This window comes from Hyla sarda, chromosome 5, assembly GCF_029499605.1.
Source record: "Hyla sarda isolate aHylSar1 chromosome 5, aHylSar1.hap1, whole genome shotgun sequence".
Lineage (NCBI taxonomy): Eukaryota > Metazoa > Chordata > Amphibia > Anura > Hylidae > Hyla > Hyla sarda.
In genome coordinates this window covers 342,454,868-342,474,507 of record NC_079193.1, presented here as the reverse complement: position 1 = coordinate 342,474,507, position 19,640 = coordinate 342,454,868, and the positions used below count along the sequence as shown (strand labels likewise).

The 19,640-nt window shown below is 45.6% G+C and overlaps 1 protein-coding gene and 1 long non-coding RNA gene across 4 annotated transcripts in view; one reads left to right on the top strand and one right to left on the bottom strand.

Annotated features, from left to right (window-relative positions):
- The window catches only part of OXR1 (oxidation resistance 1), a 618,048-nt gene that overhangs the window by 76,757 nt on the left and 521,651 nt on the right, over positions 1-19,640 (bottom strand). For all 3 annotated transcript variants that reach the window (XM_056522574.1, XM_056522575.1, XM_056522578.1), the window contains 4 exons: positions 15,710-15,817; positions 13,624-13,737; positions 13,347-13,499; positions 622-806 (listed from right to left, as the gene is read on the bottom strand). In XM_056522574.1, the coding sequence (XP_056378549.1) occupies positions 622-806; positions 13,347-13,499; positions 13,624-13,737; positions 15,710-15,817 (560 nt within the window). The remainder of the gene's footprint in view (positions 1-621; positions 807-13,346; positions 13,500-13,623; positions 13,738-15,709; positions 15,818-19,640) is intronic.
- LOC130274345 (uncharacterized) lies at positions 346-13,403 on the top strand. The gene is made up of 3 exons (XR_008844334.1): positions 346-375; positions 9,305-9,493; positions 13,317-13,403. It is a non-coding gene; the product is annotated as an uncharacterized LOC130274345 (long non-coding RNA).

Below are 19,640 nucleotides of genomic sequence, written 5' to 3'. Positions count from 1 at the left end.
AGGTGAGGTGGAAAATATGAAAGTGCAAAAATGAAAAAAACCTGTGGTTAAAGGGGTTAAATATGAACACTCTAATTAGACTTTGCTAAAGAAGTGTTTTCCAACCACTGCACCTTCAGCTGTTGCAAAACTACAACCAAAGGCTGTCGGGGCATGGTAGGAGTTGTGGTTTTGCAACAGCTTGAGGCATGCTGGTTGGGAAACACTGCTGTACAGAGTAGCTGATCTCCTGCTTATTGTCCTATAGCAAAATATACAAAACAGGATGGGTACAAGCTGATTGTGGATACGGCATTAGTATAAATGGTCTAATACACATTGTGCATTGACTTCATTGCAGATACAGTGAAATTTCTCAAAAACAACATCTCTTTGGTAAGTCCACCCCCTTATACAAACTAGAATTTGTGTGTTGAATATTCAGCCCACTACACGTGGACTTTTTCTTTGAGAAGACCACATCTTCAAAAAACCACTTTCCAATTACTGCTTAAAGAGATTTTCCTGTATCTGATTTTTATGGGACTGCAATGTCACTTTTAAAAGACACAAAGTAACAGAACGGAAGAAATAGGATGACAATTTACACACATAATATGACCAATATGTAACTTCTCTTACACAGGGAGGGAATCCTTCAATTTACTATTAACTATTTCTTTGTACATAGCCGCAGAGGTCACCTCCTCCATCGGGCACATGATGCCATACTCTTCACAGCCATTCTCTTGAACCAGAGGATCAGTCTTGTGAGGGTCAAACATTATGTTATTTGGTGTCACCAGGAGAACACCACTAACTGTTCCCTACAAGAAGGAATAAAGAAGAAAAGTTAGATTTTTTAGTATTTATTTATGAAATTTTTTTTTGCAGCACTGCATTTAGAGCAAAAACAGGAAAATATGTAATATTGATTTATTTCTAAGCTGACGTGTAATAGTTATTCCCTGCACGGATTTAGCGTATTGAGGACTTTCCTCGACCCTCCTCTCAGTTATGATTGACAGCTCTAATGTCCAGAAGACTACTAGAGCTGTCAATCACAGGTGAGTGGTGGATCAGGATCACATTCTCAATACAGGGAGCTCTGTGTATCGAACATGAAAAGCTCATCATAGAAACATGAGTTGGAGTCTGGGTGTTAGGACCCCCACTAATTGTTAATTACAGCCGGGAGAAGTGCTTGGCTACAAGCTTCACTCCCCAGTTCCCTGCCTTTTCCATCTCGCTGGAGTAGACTCTTGTAAGTCTATGGAGACCGGCTTCTGCAGTGAGATGGAAATCACAGCAAGCTCTTCTCCCGGCTCTTTCTAACAATCCATGGGGCTCTGAACACCCAGAACGAAACAAATTAAAAAACACGGACACGTTAAAAAGTTTTACTTGACCCCAGGTATGATTACATTCCCCTCTTTAACATCTGTAGGGGGCTGTCAGCAGTTTTAATAGCTTAAACATAACTGACCTACTCCCTTCAAAAGGGCACAAAGCATTCACTCCAAACATACTTCCCATAATGGTCCAGGCGACAGGATATCTGTTTAAATTTTGCAGCAACGGTGAAGCCCAAGACTAACCTGATCAGGAGACGGATTTGCCGGAAGTGCCATAGATTTGCATGGGACTTTTGGCAAATACATCTCCTGAGTCGTGAGGAAAGTCTCAGGCTACTCACAAAATTTAGACAAATATCGTGCTGCTAGGACCATCATCGGAAGTATGCTTTCAATCTAAGATCAGTCTTCAAACAATAAGCTTATTTATTTGGCCTGCTTAGATCATCAGGTCAACACATGTCGCCATGTAAGGGTATACGGATTTCATAGGAGGCAGGTCCTCTGCTCAGGGTCCTAGCCATGGAAAAGGAGATTTTTTTATGCTTACCGTAAAATCTCTTTCTCAAAGGATCCATTGGGGGACACAGACTATGGGACACAGACCATGGGTGTATGCTGCTGTCACTAGGAGGTTCGACACTATGGCAACAAGAAAAGTTGGCTCCTCCCAGCAGGATATACCTGCCCACAGGCACCTGAGGTAATCAGTTTTAGTCCCAGAGCAATAGGAGAAGACCGACAGGTCAAGAGAAAACCACAAACTGTCCGAGCAATCAGAAGAAAAGGCAACTGTGAACACACCTTCGGACAGATAACTGAAGTAGGAACACCAGAAAAAAGGGTGGGAGCTGTGTCCCCCCAATGGATCCTTCGAGAAAGAGATTTTACGCTAAGCATAAAAAATCTCCTTTTCTCTATCGGCTCCATTGGGGGACACAGACCATGAGACGTACCAAAGCCGTCCATTGGGTGGGGAAGGAATCAGACAGGTGGACGGTGGGACCACCGCCGTCTGCAACATCTTACAGCCCAGAGTAGCATCAACTGCTGCGAAGGTATGAATCTGGTAGCACCTTGAGAAAGAGTGCAAAGATGACCACGCGGATGTCTTACAGAACTGCAAGGCCGAAGCCACGTAGCGGAGGGCCCAGGATGCCCCGAAAAATGGGTGGAATGAGCCAAAACCCTGAAGGGTGGGATCTTCCCCTTGCAGCGGTAAGCTCCCGAAATAGTAGACCGGATCCACCGAAAAATAGTGGTCGTAGAAGCAGGTTGTCCTGTCCGACAACCTTCCGGGAAACAAAAAGGGGGAGTCACACTGCCGAAAGGAAAGAGTGACTGAGAGAAAAGTCCGAACAGCCCTCACCACAACCAGATTTGGAACAAACGCTTTCAGGATGAGAAGGGGCCGGACAAAGGGACGGTAGGACGATGTCCTCATTGAGATGAAAATGAGTGTCCTTATTGGACGGAAAACAACTTGTCCTGGTATACAACCAGGACGGGAGAACGGCATAAGAGAGCTACCAGCTCTGACACCCTCCTAACAGAGGTAAGAGCAATAAAGAACGCCACCTTCCGGGGTAGGAGGCGAAGAGAAATATCCCTGAAAGGTTCAAAAGGGGGCGCCTTGCAGGGCACCTAAGACCAAGTATAAGTCGCAAGAGAAAGAAAGGGACTAATAAGGAGGGGCAGCTTGTGTCACTCCCTGAACCAGGTTCGGACATGATAATTGACCACCAGAGGACGTTGAAAACAGAATGGAAAGAGCCAAACCTTGACCCTTAAGGGAGCTGAAAACCAACCCTTGGGCCAGCCCCGACTGGAAAGGGGTTGGGAATGGAAAACCACGACCGGAGAAAAAGGCTGAGTTTCACACCAACAAAAATAAGACCGCCAGGTGGTAAATCTTGCAGAGGAAGGCTTGTGTGCCCTCAGCATGGTGTGAATAACTTGGGAAGAGAAACCACGGGTCCTCAGAACCGATGTCTCAACCTCCACGCCGTCAAAAGCAGAGACGGTAAATAGGGGTGGCACAGGAGACCTGAGATAAGAGGTCTGGACAATAGGGAAGGCGCAGCGTTAAGTCGTTCAGGAGCCTGACCACGACGACGTACCACGCCCGCTGGAGCCAGGCTGGGCCACGAGAATGGCGGAAACGTTCCACTGTGAGTTTCCTCAGGCCCCCGAAAAGAGATGAAGGGGAGGAAACAGATAAGGTAATGCAAAGCTCGACCACTAAATAGATAAGGTAGGGCAAAGCCCGACCAAGAGAGAGGAATGCTTCGGTTGTGGCGGGACAGCAGAGGCCCACGCCTGGAGCGCCCCAGGGATTGCAGATCACTGCAAACACCCCTGGATGTAGGGACCACTGGCCTTGGACGACTGAGGACCGGCCAAGAAAACCACATCCCAGGGACGGCCGGACTGAAGATAGCTGAGATGGCCGGAAACCTGAGTTCCGCCCATAAGGGAATTTCCCAAGAAGCAAGCAAAGAAAGAATTGCCCTACGCCCCGAAATGTTGAAGGGGAAAAGGGCTTCTTGGGGGGCCAAGACCCCAGACCGGCCGGTCCCTGAAAACACCTCCCCAGCCCGACTGGCAGGGAGGGGCAGGAAGTAGCGTTCCCGAAAAAAGCAGGGGGGAACTAAGCCACCATAGAAGGGACCGACAGGACTGACAAAAGAGAACGATCTTGCGGTCGAGAGACAATGGATACCTGCCCCACCGGAAGAGAATCACCAGTTGAAGAGGTCGGTGATGAAACTGGGTAAATGGCACGGCCTCCACGGCCGCCGCCAACCGACCCAGGACATCCATGCAAAAGCGAATGGAAACTGGAGCAGGGTGCCGAAGTCATCAGACTCTTGATAAGAGAGTCAGCCGATCGGTCGGCGGAGTCGAAAGCGGGCAGAGGCCGCGTCGAACTGGAGCCCCATGAGAGCGGTTGGACATGTCCCAATTGACCATCTTACCAAAGTGAGACAAGGTTTGGAGGTTGAGACTAAGACTCTCCAGGATCTGGGCCCTGGCTGGGGCTCTGATCAGGAGGTTGTCCAAGTAAGGAATCACGGAAACAACTGTTGTCCGTAAAAGGGCGATCACAGGGGAAGGACTTTGGTAAAAGGTCCGCGGAGAAGTGGCCAGACCGAAACGGAGAGCCACAATAGAAAGTGACCGTCCGGAAATGCAAAGTGGAGGTACCGCTGATGACCGGGAAACAATGAAATGTGGAGGCAGGCATCCTTGAAGTCCACCGAGGAATGAAAAACTCACCTTAAACCATGGATGCCAGCACCGAACGGAGAGACTTCATTCGCGATGGGAAAGCAAGATGCTGGCTGAGATACCCGAAAACCAAGACTGGGCGAACAGAAACGCCGTTCTTGGGGACCACAAAGAGGTTGGAACGGATAGCCGACCTCCGGGAGGAACGGGCTCGGAAGGAGGGAGCCCTCTTCCCGAGGAGACGCCTGGATGGACCCTTTGTTGGTACCAAAGGTCCGCAGAACCGGAAGGAGGACTTACGACAGAAGCGGTTCTGTGAGCCTTATCCAGAGGTAATAAAGAACTCTTTTCCGCCCGTCGCCTCACTTCCTGAAGGTGAATTCAGGTAGAAGACAGACATGGTCGCACATCTACAATCTTGAATAATGATCTAATTGCTTCTCAGCATAATTTCAAAAACTAACAGGTTGTTAGCATAAGTTTTGATCAAATAGTACAAAGCCCACTCACCACGTCAAGGCCACCTATTTAGAATTGGTCCCTAACATCCCTAGCATAAAATGTGTAGCACTGGGCGGCGACCACCACCGCCGCGACACCAGTGCACACAGGGGGAACAACCCACTGGCAGAGCGGTCCCAATGCCACTCAAACCAGTCTATGGGTCGCACCTCCCCACAGACACGGCACCACGGCAGCAACAGACGCCGCACAGCACCACACCAGTGTGAACAGGGTGCTACAGCTCACTTACCATGCTCTCCCAGTCAGACTGGGAGGCTGCTAGGAAAGAAATGGCCCATGTGTAGCTAACTACTACTTATATAGGGTTGGGCTGAGGGGGTGGGGAAGAGTGCTGACATATGTTCAAAAAAAAAAAGGGGGGGATAGAAAACACAATGTGAATTCAAGTAGAAGACAGACATGGTCGCACATCAACAATCTTGTATAATGATCTAATTGCTTCTCAGCATAATTTCAAAAACTAACAGGTTAAAACTAACCATTTTATGCTAGGGATGTTAGGGACCCACTCTAAATTGGTGGGCTTGTACTTTTTGATCAAAAATGTATACTAACAACCTGTTAGTTTCTGATATTATGCTGAGAAGCAATCAGATGATTATACAAGATTGTAGATGTGCGACCATGCCTGTTTCTTCTACCAGAATTCACACTGTTTTCTATCCCCTCCTTTTTTTTTTTTTTTGAACATGTGTCTGCACTCTTCCCCACCCCCTCAGCCCAACCCTATATAAGTAGTAGTTAGCTACACAAGGGCCATTTCTTTCCTAGCAGCCTCCCAGTCTGACTGGGAGAGCTTGGTAAGTGTGCTGTTACACCTTGTTCACACTGGTGTGGTGCTGTGCGGCATCCGTTGCTGCCGTGGCGCCGTGTCTGTGGGGAGGTGCGACCCATAGACTGGTTTGAGTGGCATTGAGGCCGCTCTGCCAGTGGGTCGGTCCCCCCCGTGGGCACTGGTGTTGCGGCGGTGGTGCCGCCCAGTGCTACGCCTTTTTATGCTAGGGACGTTAGGGACCCACTCTAAATAGGTGGCCTTGACGTGGCGAGTGGGCTTGTACTTTTTGATCAAAAATGTATACTAACAACCTGTTAGTTTTTGATATTATGCTGAGAAGCAATCAGATCATTATACAAGATTGTAAATGTGCGACCATGCCTGTTTCTTCTACCCGAATTCTCACTTCTTGAAGGTGGCGTCCGCATGCCAGGCTTTAAGCCACATGGAGGGACAGTGGCTACCAGGTAGCTTGTGGCAAAGGCAGCACAGTGGCTGCGCATGGAAGCAGAACACAGAAAATCTCCATCTGCGGAGCATCGGAGAGCCAGATTAAAGAAATCCCTCGGAGGGATCTTGAAGACTACCCTGGCGGAGTTGGGAGACCATACTGAAAGGGTCTTGACACCCAGGCAGAAGCAAATGCAGGAAGAACCTGCTGCCTCAAAAGGCAAAATTTGCCAAAGCTTCCACCTTCATGTCTGCTGGATCCTTGAAGGCAGCAGCATTAACCAACGGCCTGGTAGGCGCCTTAGAGAGGCGGGAGACCGGCGGATCCACAGTTGGAGAGGAGGTCCACCGAGCAATAAGGTCCTTGGCGAAGGTATACCACGCTTGAACCTTCTTCGTTTCCTGAAACTTCTTGTCAGGGTGCCTCCAGCAGGGTGTAAAATTCAGCTTGAGAGCTGAAAGTCTTGGGTGCCGGTCGGGCACGAAGAAAGGAGACTTCTGGAGCCAAGTCCGAAGTTCCTGGGTCCTTTAGATGGAAGGTGTCTCTTATGGCCGCAACCAATGAGTACACCACATCAGGCATATCCGTGCGGTCCTCTGAGTCGGAGACCGAATCAGAAACCTCATCCACAAGTTCTCCAGGTGAATGGGAATGAGGTGAGGCAGCCCTGGAAGAGGTTGGGCACGATGAAAGAAACTTCTGAACCACGTCCGAAGTTCCTGGGTCCTTTAGCTGGAAGGTGTCACTTATGGCCGCAACAAATGAGTACACCATTAGGCACATCCGTGCGGTCCTCTGAGTCGGAGGCCGAATCAGAAACTTCTTCCACAAGTTCTCCAGGTGAATGGGAACGTGTGAGGCGGCCCTGGAAGAGAGAGAGACGGACCTGGTACGCGGGTCTGGAGAGCCAGAGCGGCGACCTTGGGAGCATTCTCTAGAGGAGCGACGCTTGCTACAGGTCGGAGTAACAGGGCAATGCCTGCGAGGGGTGCGCCTGTGCCTGCCAGAAGACTCGGGAGATGAGTCAGATGACACACCCCTATGATGCTGTGAGAGCGTCAGAATAGGGGGAGAGCGGGACCCTCCGGAGGGTAGGTGTAGGGAGGGCCTCTCCAAGGCAGTCACCACATAACGGGAGACCTGAGCCAAGTCGGATATAGACTGGGAGAGGGAGGGAACCCAGGCTGGAGGGGCGGCCGAACCCACCGGGTCTGGAAGAACAACCGGGGTAGAGCAGCAGGGGGGTCTGGGGGAGCAGTGGAGCAGGCAGAACAAGTGGTTCAGCAGAACCAGAAAGTTTTGAGATACAGAGTTAACAGATTAAAGGAGTGGCTAACATTCCAGTTAACTGTTTAGAGGGAGACCGTTCTGGGCCTCCCTCACCCAAGACTGTGTTCCATTCCACTGTGTTGCTAATACAGTCTGCCTATCTTACTGTTTCACATGCCTTGAGATCCCCATAGACCATAATGGGCCTATTTTAAAATTAAACCACAACACTGTAACACTCTGTCCCACCTCGGGACTCGAACCCGTGGTGGTCTCCAGGCTGTCAGAGAGGAGAAATGCCAGCCAATAGCAAGGGAGGGGTGTGTTAGGAGCAGAGGGCACCGCTGATTGGCCCCTGCCACCATAGTCGCGCGCACAGCGCTGATTGGTGGTCGGTTTGCGTCCTGAGAAGCTTCGGCGGCCCTGGGTGGGCGGAGCTAAAGTGCACCGGGCCGCCGAAGTATCAACAAGAAGTCCCGTGAAGGCGCCTGCTCCTTGCCCCGAGGGCACATGCGAATGCATGTGTGCTCTCGGGGAACTGAGCGGACTAGACACCGCTGGCAGTAGCCTCTGCTGAAAGTGAAAGTAAGCCGGCAGAGCACCCGCATAGAAGAACGCCGCAGCTGTCAGCCGCTTCAATGTAAAAAACACAGTCGTTTCCACACACACACATATATATATATATAAGTGAAGTAAGCAGTGCCCCTTTCAAACTGCCACTGCTCACCCCAGTAATAAAGGACCCCCTGTCCAGGCCAGCCCCATTAGACCCAAGAAAAAGGTGGGCCAAAAACTGAGGGTCTCCAGATGTTGCAAATCTGCACCTAAGGGAGAAAGGGAAATATACTCACCTCAGTCAGAAGAACTTACCTCATGAAGTCTTCCTATGAAGTCTTCAGCCAGCTTTTGTAACCTGCATCATGCCGGGCTACCACGTGCGAGCGAGGCGAACAGGGAGATAGGGTGACCCGGACCCATGAGGTACAAACCCAGGCGCTGACCGTTGGAGAGAGGGGGTGAACAGCGCATATACGCAATGTCTGTGCCCCCTTACTCGCAATGGGGAAACAGTGAGCCGCAGTTCCTGAATCCCCACATGAAAACAAGAAAGAAAATGGAATATGTCTACCTTCTTAGACACTAAGCTTAAACTGATTATCTCAAGTGCCTGTGGGCGGGTATATCCTGCTGGGAGGAGCCGACTTTTCTTGTTACCATAGTGTCGAACCTCCTAGTGACAGCAGCATACACCCATGGTCTGTGTCCCCCAATGGAGCCGATAGAGAAAACAGCTTTTCTCACCCAGGAGGGTACAGGTAAGCATGTATGGCATGGATGCTAAATATCTTACCTGTAGTATTGCACTTCTGCTTTAACAGCCACAAAAAGATAAATGTGTGATCACAGACAGTAACTCCATTACATATATAAGTGGTTGTCCTATCATTTAAGTGTATGGTATATCAATTGGATATGTAATAAAAGCTATCAATAAGTGGCTCACTGATGGATGATCGTGTATCCTGGGAAAAAGGATGTCGATAGATGTGACAGAGGACGGCTTGATCCCGAACATGATGAGCCTGAGACATGCTGAAGGGTAAAAAGAGTGAATGGGACTACTCAATTTAAAGTGTCACTGTCATTTAACAGGTCAGAAAGACCCCTCACCATTCGTGAGAAGATAAGCCCCTCACACCCTGCTTGCTTCTATTTCAGTCTCACTGCTGAAGATTTACTTCACTACAAGTCTATGGGGCCTGTCTTCTGCAGCAATATGGAGATCGCAGCGAGATCGAGAGTAAAGCGCAAAAATGTGTCATTCTCCAGGCTCGTTCTAATGACCGCTGGGAGTCTCGAGACTTAGACCGCGACTGATCAAAGACGTTTGACAAGTCTCTGCGACATGTGAGAAGTTTTGTTAGATGACAGGAACACTTTAATCTGTTATAAATGTAATCTGTTACACATGTGTAACTCCTCAATGGAGAGGGAAGAGGGATGAGTAGTAATGGATTTATTCCCTATACATCTAATCATAATTTACATAACTATTTAGAGGGAATGCATCTCCAGAGAATGACATGTTCCCTAAATCAAGTTATTGTGTTAAAAAATAGCTTTCCATTTCATCAATCCTGTGGTTTTCACACTGTCCACTGAGCCTCACAAAAAAGTTACACTTTCTGTTCTGTAGAGATCACTTCTCAGCAGTCATTACAGTATAGACAGAGGTAGGATGACAGAGGTAAAGGCCCTATTTATCCATCTTTATCCATATTTGCCACCTCCTCCTATCCCCTGCGATTGGCCGGTCAGGACTGACTGGCAAATCGCAGGGCATGGGGGTTTGGGGCCATCAGTGAAGATCAGTGGTAAGTGATCTTCACTGCTGCCTTCTAGGAGTTGCCAAACTACAACTCCCAGCATGCCCACACAGCCTTTGGCTGTCTGGGCATGCTGGGAGTTTTAGTTTTGCAACATCTGGAGGGCCACAGTTTGAAGACCACTTTGCAGTGGTCTCCAAACTGTTCCCTTCCAAATGTTGCAAAACTACAACTCTCAGCATGCCCAGACAGCCCAGGCATGCTGGGAGTTGTAGTTCTGTAACATAAGGCCCTTCCAGATGTTGCAGAACTACAACTCCCAGCATACCTGAACAGTATCGGCATGCTGGGAGTTGTAGTTTTGCAACACCTGGAAGGGAACAGTTTGGAGACTACTATACAATGGTGTCCATACTGTAGCCCTCCAGATGTTGCAAAACTACAACTCCCAGCATGCACTGACAGACCATGCATGCTGGGAGTTGTGGTTTTGCAACAGCTGGAGGTACACTGGTGTGGAAACACTGCGGTAGTCTGTTACCTAACCAGTGTGCCTCCAGCTGTTGCATAACTACAACTCCCAGCATGCACGGTCTGTTAATGCATGCTGTGAGTTGTAGTTCTGCAACAGCTGAAGGTCTCCCCCACAGGGTACATTCACACAGGCGGGGGTTTACAGCAAGTTTTTCCGCTTTAAATTTGAGCTGTGGCAAACTTTCCGCTGCAGCTCAAATTCCCAGTGGGAAACTCTCTGTAAATCCATGCCATGTGAATGTACTCTAACAACACTGCACTATACAAAATAAAGAGTAAAACACTACATATACACTACACACCCTTACAGTGTTACCACCATAAAAATTAAAAACATCTCGTACAGCACTGTTTTCAAACGGTGCCTCCAGCTGTTGCTAAATAACTCAGATTATTGCCGGACAGCCATTGACTGCCCAGGTATGCTGGGAGTTTTGCAACAGCTGGACGCACCGTATTTGGGGAACACTGCCGTTGGGTATTTTGGTGGAGGAGGCAAGTGCATCCGGGTCCGTCCCTATGAAAATCCCTAATTTAGGCCTCAAATGCGCATGGCGCTCTCTCACTCCTGAGCCCTGTAGTATTTCAAGGCAACCGTTTGGGGCCACATATGGGGAATTTCTGTACTCAGGTCTATGTCAACATGTTAGTGTAAACAAATTTAATATTTTACACTAACATGCTGGTGTTACCCCATACTTTTTTTTTTTCACAAGCCTGAAAAGGAAAAAAAGACCCCCAAAATTTGTAGCACAGTTTCTCCTGAGTACAGAAATACTCCATATGTGGACGTAAAGAGCTCAGAAGGCGCACAACAAAGCTCAGGAGTGAAAGCGCACTATGAACATTTGAGGCCTAAATTGGTGATTTGCCCAGGGGTGGCTGCTGGTTGGTTACAATTTGTTACCCCAAATTTTTCTTTTTCACAAGGGGTAATAGGAAAAAAGACTTTACATCAAACACTTTACATCCACATATGAGGTATTTCCTTACTCAAGAGAAATTAGGTTACACATTTTGGTGGCTTTTACTCCTTGAAAAAATGAAAACAAAAACTGGTGCAGTTTTTATAATGGGGACCATTATGGGGTATTTCGAACATAAAGATCCTCAAATTCAATTAAAAACTGAACTGGTCCCTAAAGAATTCTGATTTTGAAATTTTTGTAAAAATTGCTGCTAAACTTTGAAGCCCTCTATTGTCTTCAAAAAGTAAAAACATGTGAACTTTATGATGCAAACATAAAGTAGACATATTGTCTATGTGAATCAATATATAATTTATTTGGAAACTCAATTTTCCTTACAAGCAGAGAGCTTCAAACTTTTCACCAAGAAATGATGCAAGAATTGCCGAAAATTGACCACTAACATAAAGTAGAATATGTCACGAAAAAACGATCTTGGAATCAAATTCATAAGTAAAAGTATCCTAGAGTTATTAATGCTCAAAGTTACAGTGGTCAGATTTGCAAAAAATGCTCTGGTCCTTAACCCCTTAAGGACCAAGGGCGTAAACTTACACCCTTGGTCCCGCTCCCGTGATATAACACGGGCTTACACGGTAACCCCGCATCATATCACGACGGGCCCGGCGTCTTAGTGAAGCCGGAACCCGCCGCCAATAGCGCGCGGCACGCTATTAACCCTTTAGCCGCGCGCTCAAAGCTGAGCTAAAAGTGAAAGTAAAATGTGCCAGTTAGCTCAGGGAGCTGTTCTGGATCGCCGCGGTATAATCGCGGCATCCCGAACAGCTGTACTTCAGGAGGAAGGTCTCTTACCTTGCTTCCTGAAGTCCGATCGCCGATTGAATGATTCAAGCCTGAGATCCAGGCTTGAGCATTCAATCACCCAAAACACTGATTGATGCATTCCTAAGGAGATGCATCAATCAGTGGTAAAGATCAGTACATGCAATGTTATAGCCCCCCCTAGGGGCTATAATATGGCATAAGAAAAGTGTAAAAAAAAATCACTAACCTTTTCAATGATCCCTTCCCCTAATGAAAGTTTGAATCACCCGGCATTTCCATGAATAAAAAAAAAAACTGTGCAAATAAAAATAAACATTTGTGGTATCGCCGCGTGCAGAAATGTCCGATTTATAAAAATATACCGCTTTTTAAACCGCACGTTCAATGGCGTACGCGCAAAAAAAATTCCAAAGTCCAAAATAGCGTATTTTTGGTCACTTTTTTATATCATGAAAAGATGGAAAAAAAGTGATCAATAAGTCCGCTCAATGCAAAAATGGTACTGACAACAACTTCAGATCACGCCGCAAAAAATTAGCCCTCATAGCCCCCTGAACATGGAAAAATAAAAAAGTTATAGGGCTCAGAAAATGACCATTTGAAACGTATAAATTTTCCTGCATGTATTTATGATTTTTTTTCAGTAGTAATACAAAATCAAACCTATACAAGTAGGGTATCATTTTAACCGTATGGACCTAGAGAAGATAAGGTGTCATTTTTACCGAAAAATTTACTACGTAGAAATGGAAGCCCCTAAAAGTTACAAAATGGCATTTTTTTTCAATTTTGTCGCACAATGATTTTTTTCCCGTTTCGCCGTAGATTTTTGGGTAAAATGACTGATGTCATTACAAAGAATTGGTGGCACAAAAAATAAGCCATCATATAGAATTTTAGGTGAAAATTTTAAAGAGTTATGATTTTTTTAAGTTAAGGAGGAAAAATTGAAAATGAAAAAATGGAAAAAGCCCCGGCCCTTAAGGGGTTAAGGTGAAAATGGGCTTGGTCCTTAAGGGGTTAAATAAATAAAGCTGTGTGTAGTCTTTTCTTCTGCTCTGAATTTTATATTTGTTATTTATCATAAAAATTAAAAATGTGTTAAATTTCCATCAGGTGAACAAAGGAACTAGTGCATAGACGTACCTTTCCATCAGTTATGTACTTGCAGTTAATTTTTAGAAACTTCTCAGTGAAGGCTTCTTCTTCCTCCGATGTGGAAGACACAACCCTAGATTGCCGGACAGAAGAATAAGCTGGGGAGGATGTGGATTCTTTGTGGTGACTGTGATCATGATCCTGCAATTACATTACATCTGTTAAAGTCACATCGATCTAGCACACAAACCTCACAGCATTCTGCAAAAAGGTGCAAAAATTACCCCGTGTGTTTTATAAAGCTCCGCACATCTGATATACTTACTGAATTTTTCTCAAACTCAACTTCTGAGGAGGTTGGAGACAGAGGACTTATGGGACTGAGTGATGGGGAGCTTTCCACACTGGAGATGTAGTCCGGATCTGGTACATATAAAAGCTAAAAAAAATGAAGACCAACCATCTTATTAAACATTTATGAAAACTTTTTTCAATAAAAAAAATTAATAAAAAATTATACATATACAGCAACAGGAGAATACAGCAGCACACTGCTAGAACAGAGATATAGGTGAAACATGAGTATATAGATAGAACATGAAAAGCTATACAGCTGTAGTGCAATAAATGAAAATATGAAACTATGAAATTATGAGGTACTTGGCTTGCAAATTTGGCGCCAAATAGCTTGGACCGTCCCACCCCGGTAAGGTGACCTCATTCTGGGACGGACCCTACACTATGAATATGCCTCTGTGTGAACAGTACAGCAGGCATTGGAAGGTCTGAAACATTCAAGGCATTTAGCCCAGCAGCCTGCACCTGTAAGCCAGGTTTTTACAATAGTTTGGAATCAATAGTGCTGGCCAACTTATTCTTTGGTTGTATTACACATACGGGGGAGTGGCTACCTCCATGTTGGCTCTTGCACCCCACCCGAGTGGCTACCTCCATGTTGGCTCTTGCACCCCACCCACCTCTATTAGGTGTATATAAGGTGCCTTGGATGTTTCAGACCTTGCAATGCCTGCTGTACTGTTCACACAGAGGCATATTCATAGTGTAGGGTCCGTCCCAGAATGAGGTCACCTTACCGGGGTGGGACGGTCCACGCTATTTGTAAGTACCTCATAATTTCATAGTTTCATATTTTCATTTATTGCACTACAGCTGTATAGCTTTTCATGTTCTATCTATATACTCATGTTTTATCTATATACTCATGTTTCATCTATATCTCTGTGCTAGCAGTGTGCTGCTGTATTCTCCTGTTGCTGTATATTTAGCCCAGCAGCCTGCACCTGTAGGCCAGGTTCTTACAATCGTTTGGAATCAATAGTGCTGGCCAACTTATTCTTTGGATAGAGATTATATATATATATATATATATATATATATATATATATATATATATAGTCCAACAAGTAATGGTGCAGCACTCCGACACGCCCCCCTCAATACAACACTATGGCAGAGCTGGAGATTACTGAAGGCTGTGCTCCGGCTCTGCCATAGAGTTGTATTGAGGGGGCGTGTCAGCCACAGCTTCATGGGGTGGTTGACACGCCTCCTTCCCGTGGGCTGCTGGGGTCCCATACGGGAGATCGCGGGGGGGTCCCATCAGTTGGACCCTCCACGATCTAAAACTTATCCCCTATCCTTAGGATAGGGCAGTGTTTCCCAACCAAGGTGCCTCCAGGTGTTGCAAAACTAGAACCCCCAGAATGCCTGGACAGCCAAAGGCTGTCCAGGCATGCTGGGAGTTGTAGTTTGGCTACATCTGGAGGCACCCTGGTTGGGAAACACTGGGATAGGGGATACGTTTTTCAATCCTGGATATCTCCTTTAATTATATTATTGTTATTATTATACAACAGCCTATAACATTCCCTAATTTGTCTTCCCAACTATCACTTTGCCCCTTTTTGAGTTCTCTGGGTCTTGGAGACATCAGAAGTACCATATGTAGTAGTCTCCCCCACGCTCCATGCACTTTAGACATTAGCTAGTTACTGGTTCACCCTCCTATGTAACCTCCCCTATTTATAAAACATGGCTGGACCATTGGATCCATAAAGCACTTGCTCCATTTTGTCTGAACCCTACTCCTCATAGACTGTAAGCTATTGCGAGCAGGGCCCTCACTCCTTCTGTTTGAATATTTTGTGCGTCAAAGTCGGTCCAGGCATGCTGGGAGTTGTAGTTTTGCACTAGCTGAAGGAACCCCGGTTGGGAATCAGGGATATAAAAGCATTGCCCAAAAAGGATATCGTCTTCACTACTAAACATAAGAACTGTAAAATAAACACTGATACCAAGTAAAGCGCCACTATACAGGAGGAGCACAATATAAAGAGGACAATACTTCCAGCTAAGTAATACCTAAAACAATTCTATTAAAAACACCTTACCTGCCCAGGTACAACTGCTCTGGAAAACAGCTTATTTAATTGCACTAGTTCATTGGGTGTAATATCAAACTTCAGAGCGATGCTATTAAAGGAATCTCTGGATTCAACCTAGAAGAAAATAAAACCAATGTCAGCCTCGTCCCTGATCACATGTCAGATAGAAGCAAAGTATACCAAAATGCTGAACGTCCCCCCGCAACCCTGATCAAGGACGGAACACATCGCAAGTACATAGCAAGCTCAGATTTAGATTTTGTTGAGTCACAATGCAAACTCAAGAAGGAAGAAAAAGATGGACTAAGTTTCAAGATAATTATCTGTAAACCAATGCCATAAATAAACCAGACAAACTCTGCATAGCAGGGGCTTTATTTTTATTGAGGGGGGAAAAGGGAGTTAACAATCTGTATTTTTTGTGAAAATACAGGGCTCGCCAATGAGGAAGCCCTGTCAATTCTATAGACGCTGTGGTCAGTACGGGCCACAGCATCTACGGGGTTAACACTGCCAAGACCAACGTGATCTCTATCTCGGCAGCATCCTAGCTGCAGGACATATGGGTACGTACTGTTTCAGGACTGTACCTGTTGCAAGGATGTACGTATATGTACTATAGTGGGAAGGGGTTAGGGGTAAAATGTTTTTCAAATTAACTGGTGCCAAAAAGTTATACATTATATATATTTGTAAATTATTTCTATTTAATAGTCTTAATCCTTCCAGTATATATCAGCTGCTGTATGCTCCAGAGGAAGTTGTATAGTTCTTTCCAGTCTTACCACAGTGCTCTCTGCTGACACCATTGTCCATGTCAGGAACTGACCAGATTAGGAGCAAATTCCCATAACAAACCTCTCCTGCTCTCGACCGTTCCTGACACAGACAGAGGTGTCACCAGAGAGCACTGTGGTCAGATTGAAAATAACTACACAACTTCCTCTGGAGCATACAGCAGCTGATAAGTACTGGAAGGATTAAGATTATTAAACAGAAGTAATTTACAAATTTGTATAACTTTCTGGCACCAGTTGATTTGAAAATGTTTTTTTCCCTCTGAAATACTCCTTTAACAAAGAGGAATAGTAACACCCAGATTGTCAATTTACCTACCCATAGGCTAACAGGACCCAAAACATTGTCCAGAATAAACAGAGCTGCTTTCTTCCAAAAACAGCACCACCTCTGTCCTCAAGTTTTGTGTGGTATTATAGCTTGGCTCTCTTTACATCAATAGAACTGAGCAGGCAATACCACACACAAACTAAAGACAGGTGTGGCTCTGTTTCTTGAAGATGTGCTCTTTAAAAGGGGCACTCCCGTGGAAAACTTTTATTTTTATTTTTTTAATCAACTGGTGCCAGAAAGTTAAACAGATCTGTAAATCACTTCTAAATCTTAATCCTTCCAGTACTTTTTAGGGGCTGTATACTAAAGAGAAATCCAAAAAAGAAATGCATTTCCTCTGATGTCATGACCACAGTGCTCTCTGCTGACCTCTGCTGTCCATTTTAGGAACTGTCCAGAGCAGCATATGTGTGCTATGGGGATTTTCTCCTGCTCTGGACAGTTCCTATAATGGACAGCAGAGGTCAGTAGAGAGCACTGTGGTCATGACATCAGAGGAAACAAATTTTGTTTTTGGATTTCTCTTTTTATTATACAGCCCCTAAAAAGTACTGGAAGGATTAAGATTTTTTAATAGAAGGGATTTACAAATCTGTTTTACTTTCTGGCACCAGTTGATTTAAAAAATAAAGTTTTCCACGGGAGTACCACTTTAAAGTTAAGTTGTCAGTTGATTCCAACAGAAGTAGTAGAGTAACACAAGGCAGAATTCTAAGAAAACGACGCCTCAGGATTATTATTCCCTGGGTCAGTGTTTCCCAACCAGGGTGCCTCCAGCTGTTGCAATACTACAAATCCCAGCATGCCCGGACAGCCTTTGGCTGTCTGGCCATGCTGGGAGTTGTAGTTTTGCAACAGCTGGAGGCACCCTGGTTGGGAAACACTGCCCTGGGGTATACAACAGACATGTCAGAAGAGATCGCTGTCCCTCCTTGTGTGAAGATTTGGGGGGGGGGGGTGTATTTGTTAGGTCAAATTGCGAACTTCAGTTTAGCAAGTGGGGTTGAAAATCAAATGAGATATCTTAGCACAAAGGGTCAGCGATTATTATTTTTCCTATAATAATGATGGAATCTATGACCAGACATTGTGAGTAATGTAACACGTCAGTTTCTGATTTCAAGTACAGACTTCCTCCTGATACAACAGATAGGTTGTGTAACGCTGATCTCCTTGCTACGTCCTGTCCTATATAGTTTTATATCCTGAAACAATAAACTTAATAGCATGCAAGGCAATTACAGTTTATTATAAGAGGCTGCTGAAGGCAACACGTTTTTGCAGTTCCCGTTACGGTTTCAAGTTAAAAAAAAAACGTATGGAGGGGAACTATCTCGCACATCTGGATTGATTGCCCGTCTATGTCCTCCTACTGGTCCCAAGTACTAGACACTATCCACCGAATCACAGAGATTCATCTGACGTGCGACCCGGCCACACTGCTCCTCTCCATCTTCCCTGACACGATACCCAGACACACCAGACCCTTATTAGGTTTTCTACTACTAGCTGCCCGCAGAGTAATACCCCGTCTCTGGAGATCAACCGTCCCACCGTCCCTTTCGTCTTGGCTTCAGGAAGTGGTTTATTTACATAGAATGGAGGAACTCATTGCGGACTCTCGTGGCTCCCTCCGCAAATACACGTCAACATGGTCCCCATGGCTGGCACCTCTTCATTCACCCGATTTCACATCCCTGCACATACCCTCACAGTCTTCTCCTCCCTAACCCGTCTCAACTCGAGCTGGGCTGACCGTGGTGAATAACGAACATCGAGATCTGGTATGGGGATTGGGGGTACTCGGGGTCGGGGCCGGCACAGGATGGTGAGTACATCGCTTTAGTGTGCATTGTGGATCTTGCTCTTCTCTTTCTCCTCCCTCTCTCCTCTCATCATTCTCTCTTTTCTCCTGCCCCCTCTGCCTAATCCTTTCCGAGCCTTCTCTACCTTTTCTCTTCTTCCTCTCTTTCCTCCTTTTCCCTCTTCTCCCCTTCCTTCTCTGGTTCTCGTCCTTCTCTTCCCCCCTCCCCCCGCCTCCCTCACTTCCCTCGTATAGTTGATGTTGTGCTGCGCTAGATTAAAGTGCACCCTGTTTATTCTTTACTTATCTGCGGCTAATTTGTCGATAACAGTTTGGTGGAACGCATATTGCTCAAAGATATTATTATACTAGCTTGATTAGCTGCTGAACTATCACTTCTTGTTCATTTTGTATGTCTATGAAAACAAACATTTATTTTGAAAAAAAAAAAACGTATGGAACCGTATAGAAAACAGAACGCGTTGACTTAACACTGTAAACCCTATGTCGACTGCATCATCCAGTTTAGTCCCTTTTGCGTCCTATACGGTTTTGCCCATTTTTTTTACCCGTACTCAAAACCGTAGTCTACCACGTTTCTTGGTCCGGGTGAAAACATTATTAAAAATGTTCCTTTTTTTTTTTTTTACATGGGAGTCAATGGGAACCGTACAGAACTGTATGTGCGTACGGTTCCATCCGTTTTTCACCATACAGTCTTTGACTTTGCATAGTTTTTTTTCTTGAAATTTCAATCAAACAAGTGAAACTTTATTCAAAATGGAGTGAAAAGTTAAAAACTTACGTTTTTTCTTAAAAAACGAATGCAACCAGATGTCATTTTTCAAACCGTATACACCATTGCCTGGCATATAACCCTCTAAAGTGAAAGTTGAAGAGGAGGGTCCCTTTTACCTGCCTCCTGATCGCTGATTCAATGATGTTACCTGGCTATATAAGACAGGCTATATCAGTGGATTGCCGATCACACTGTATAATGCT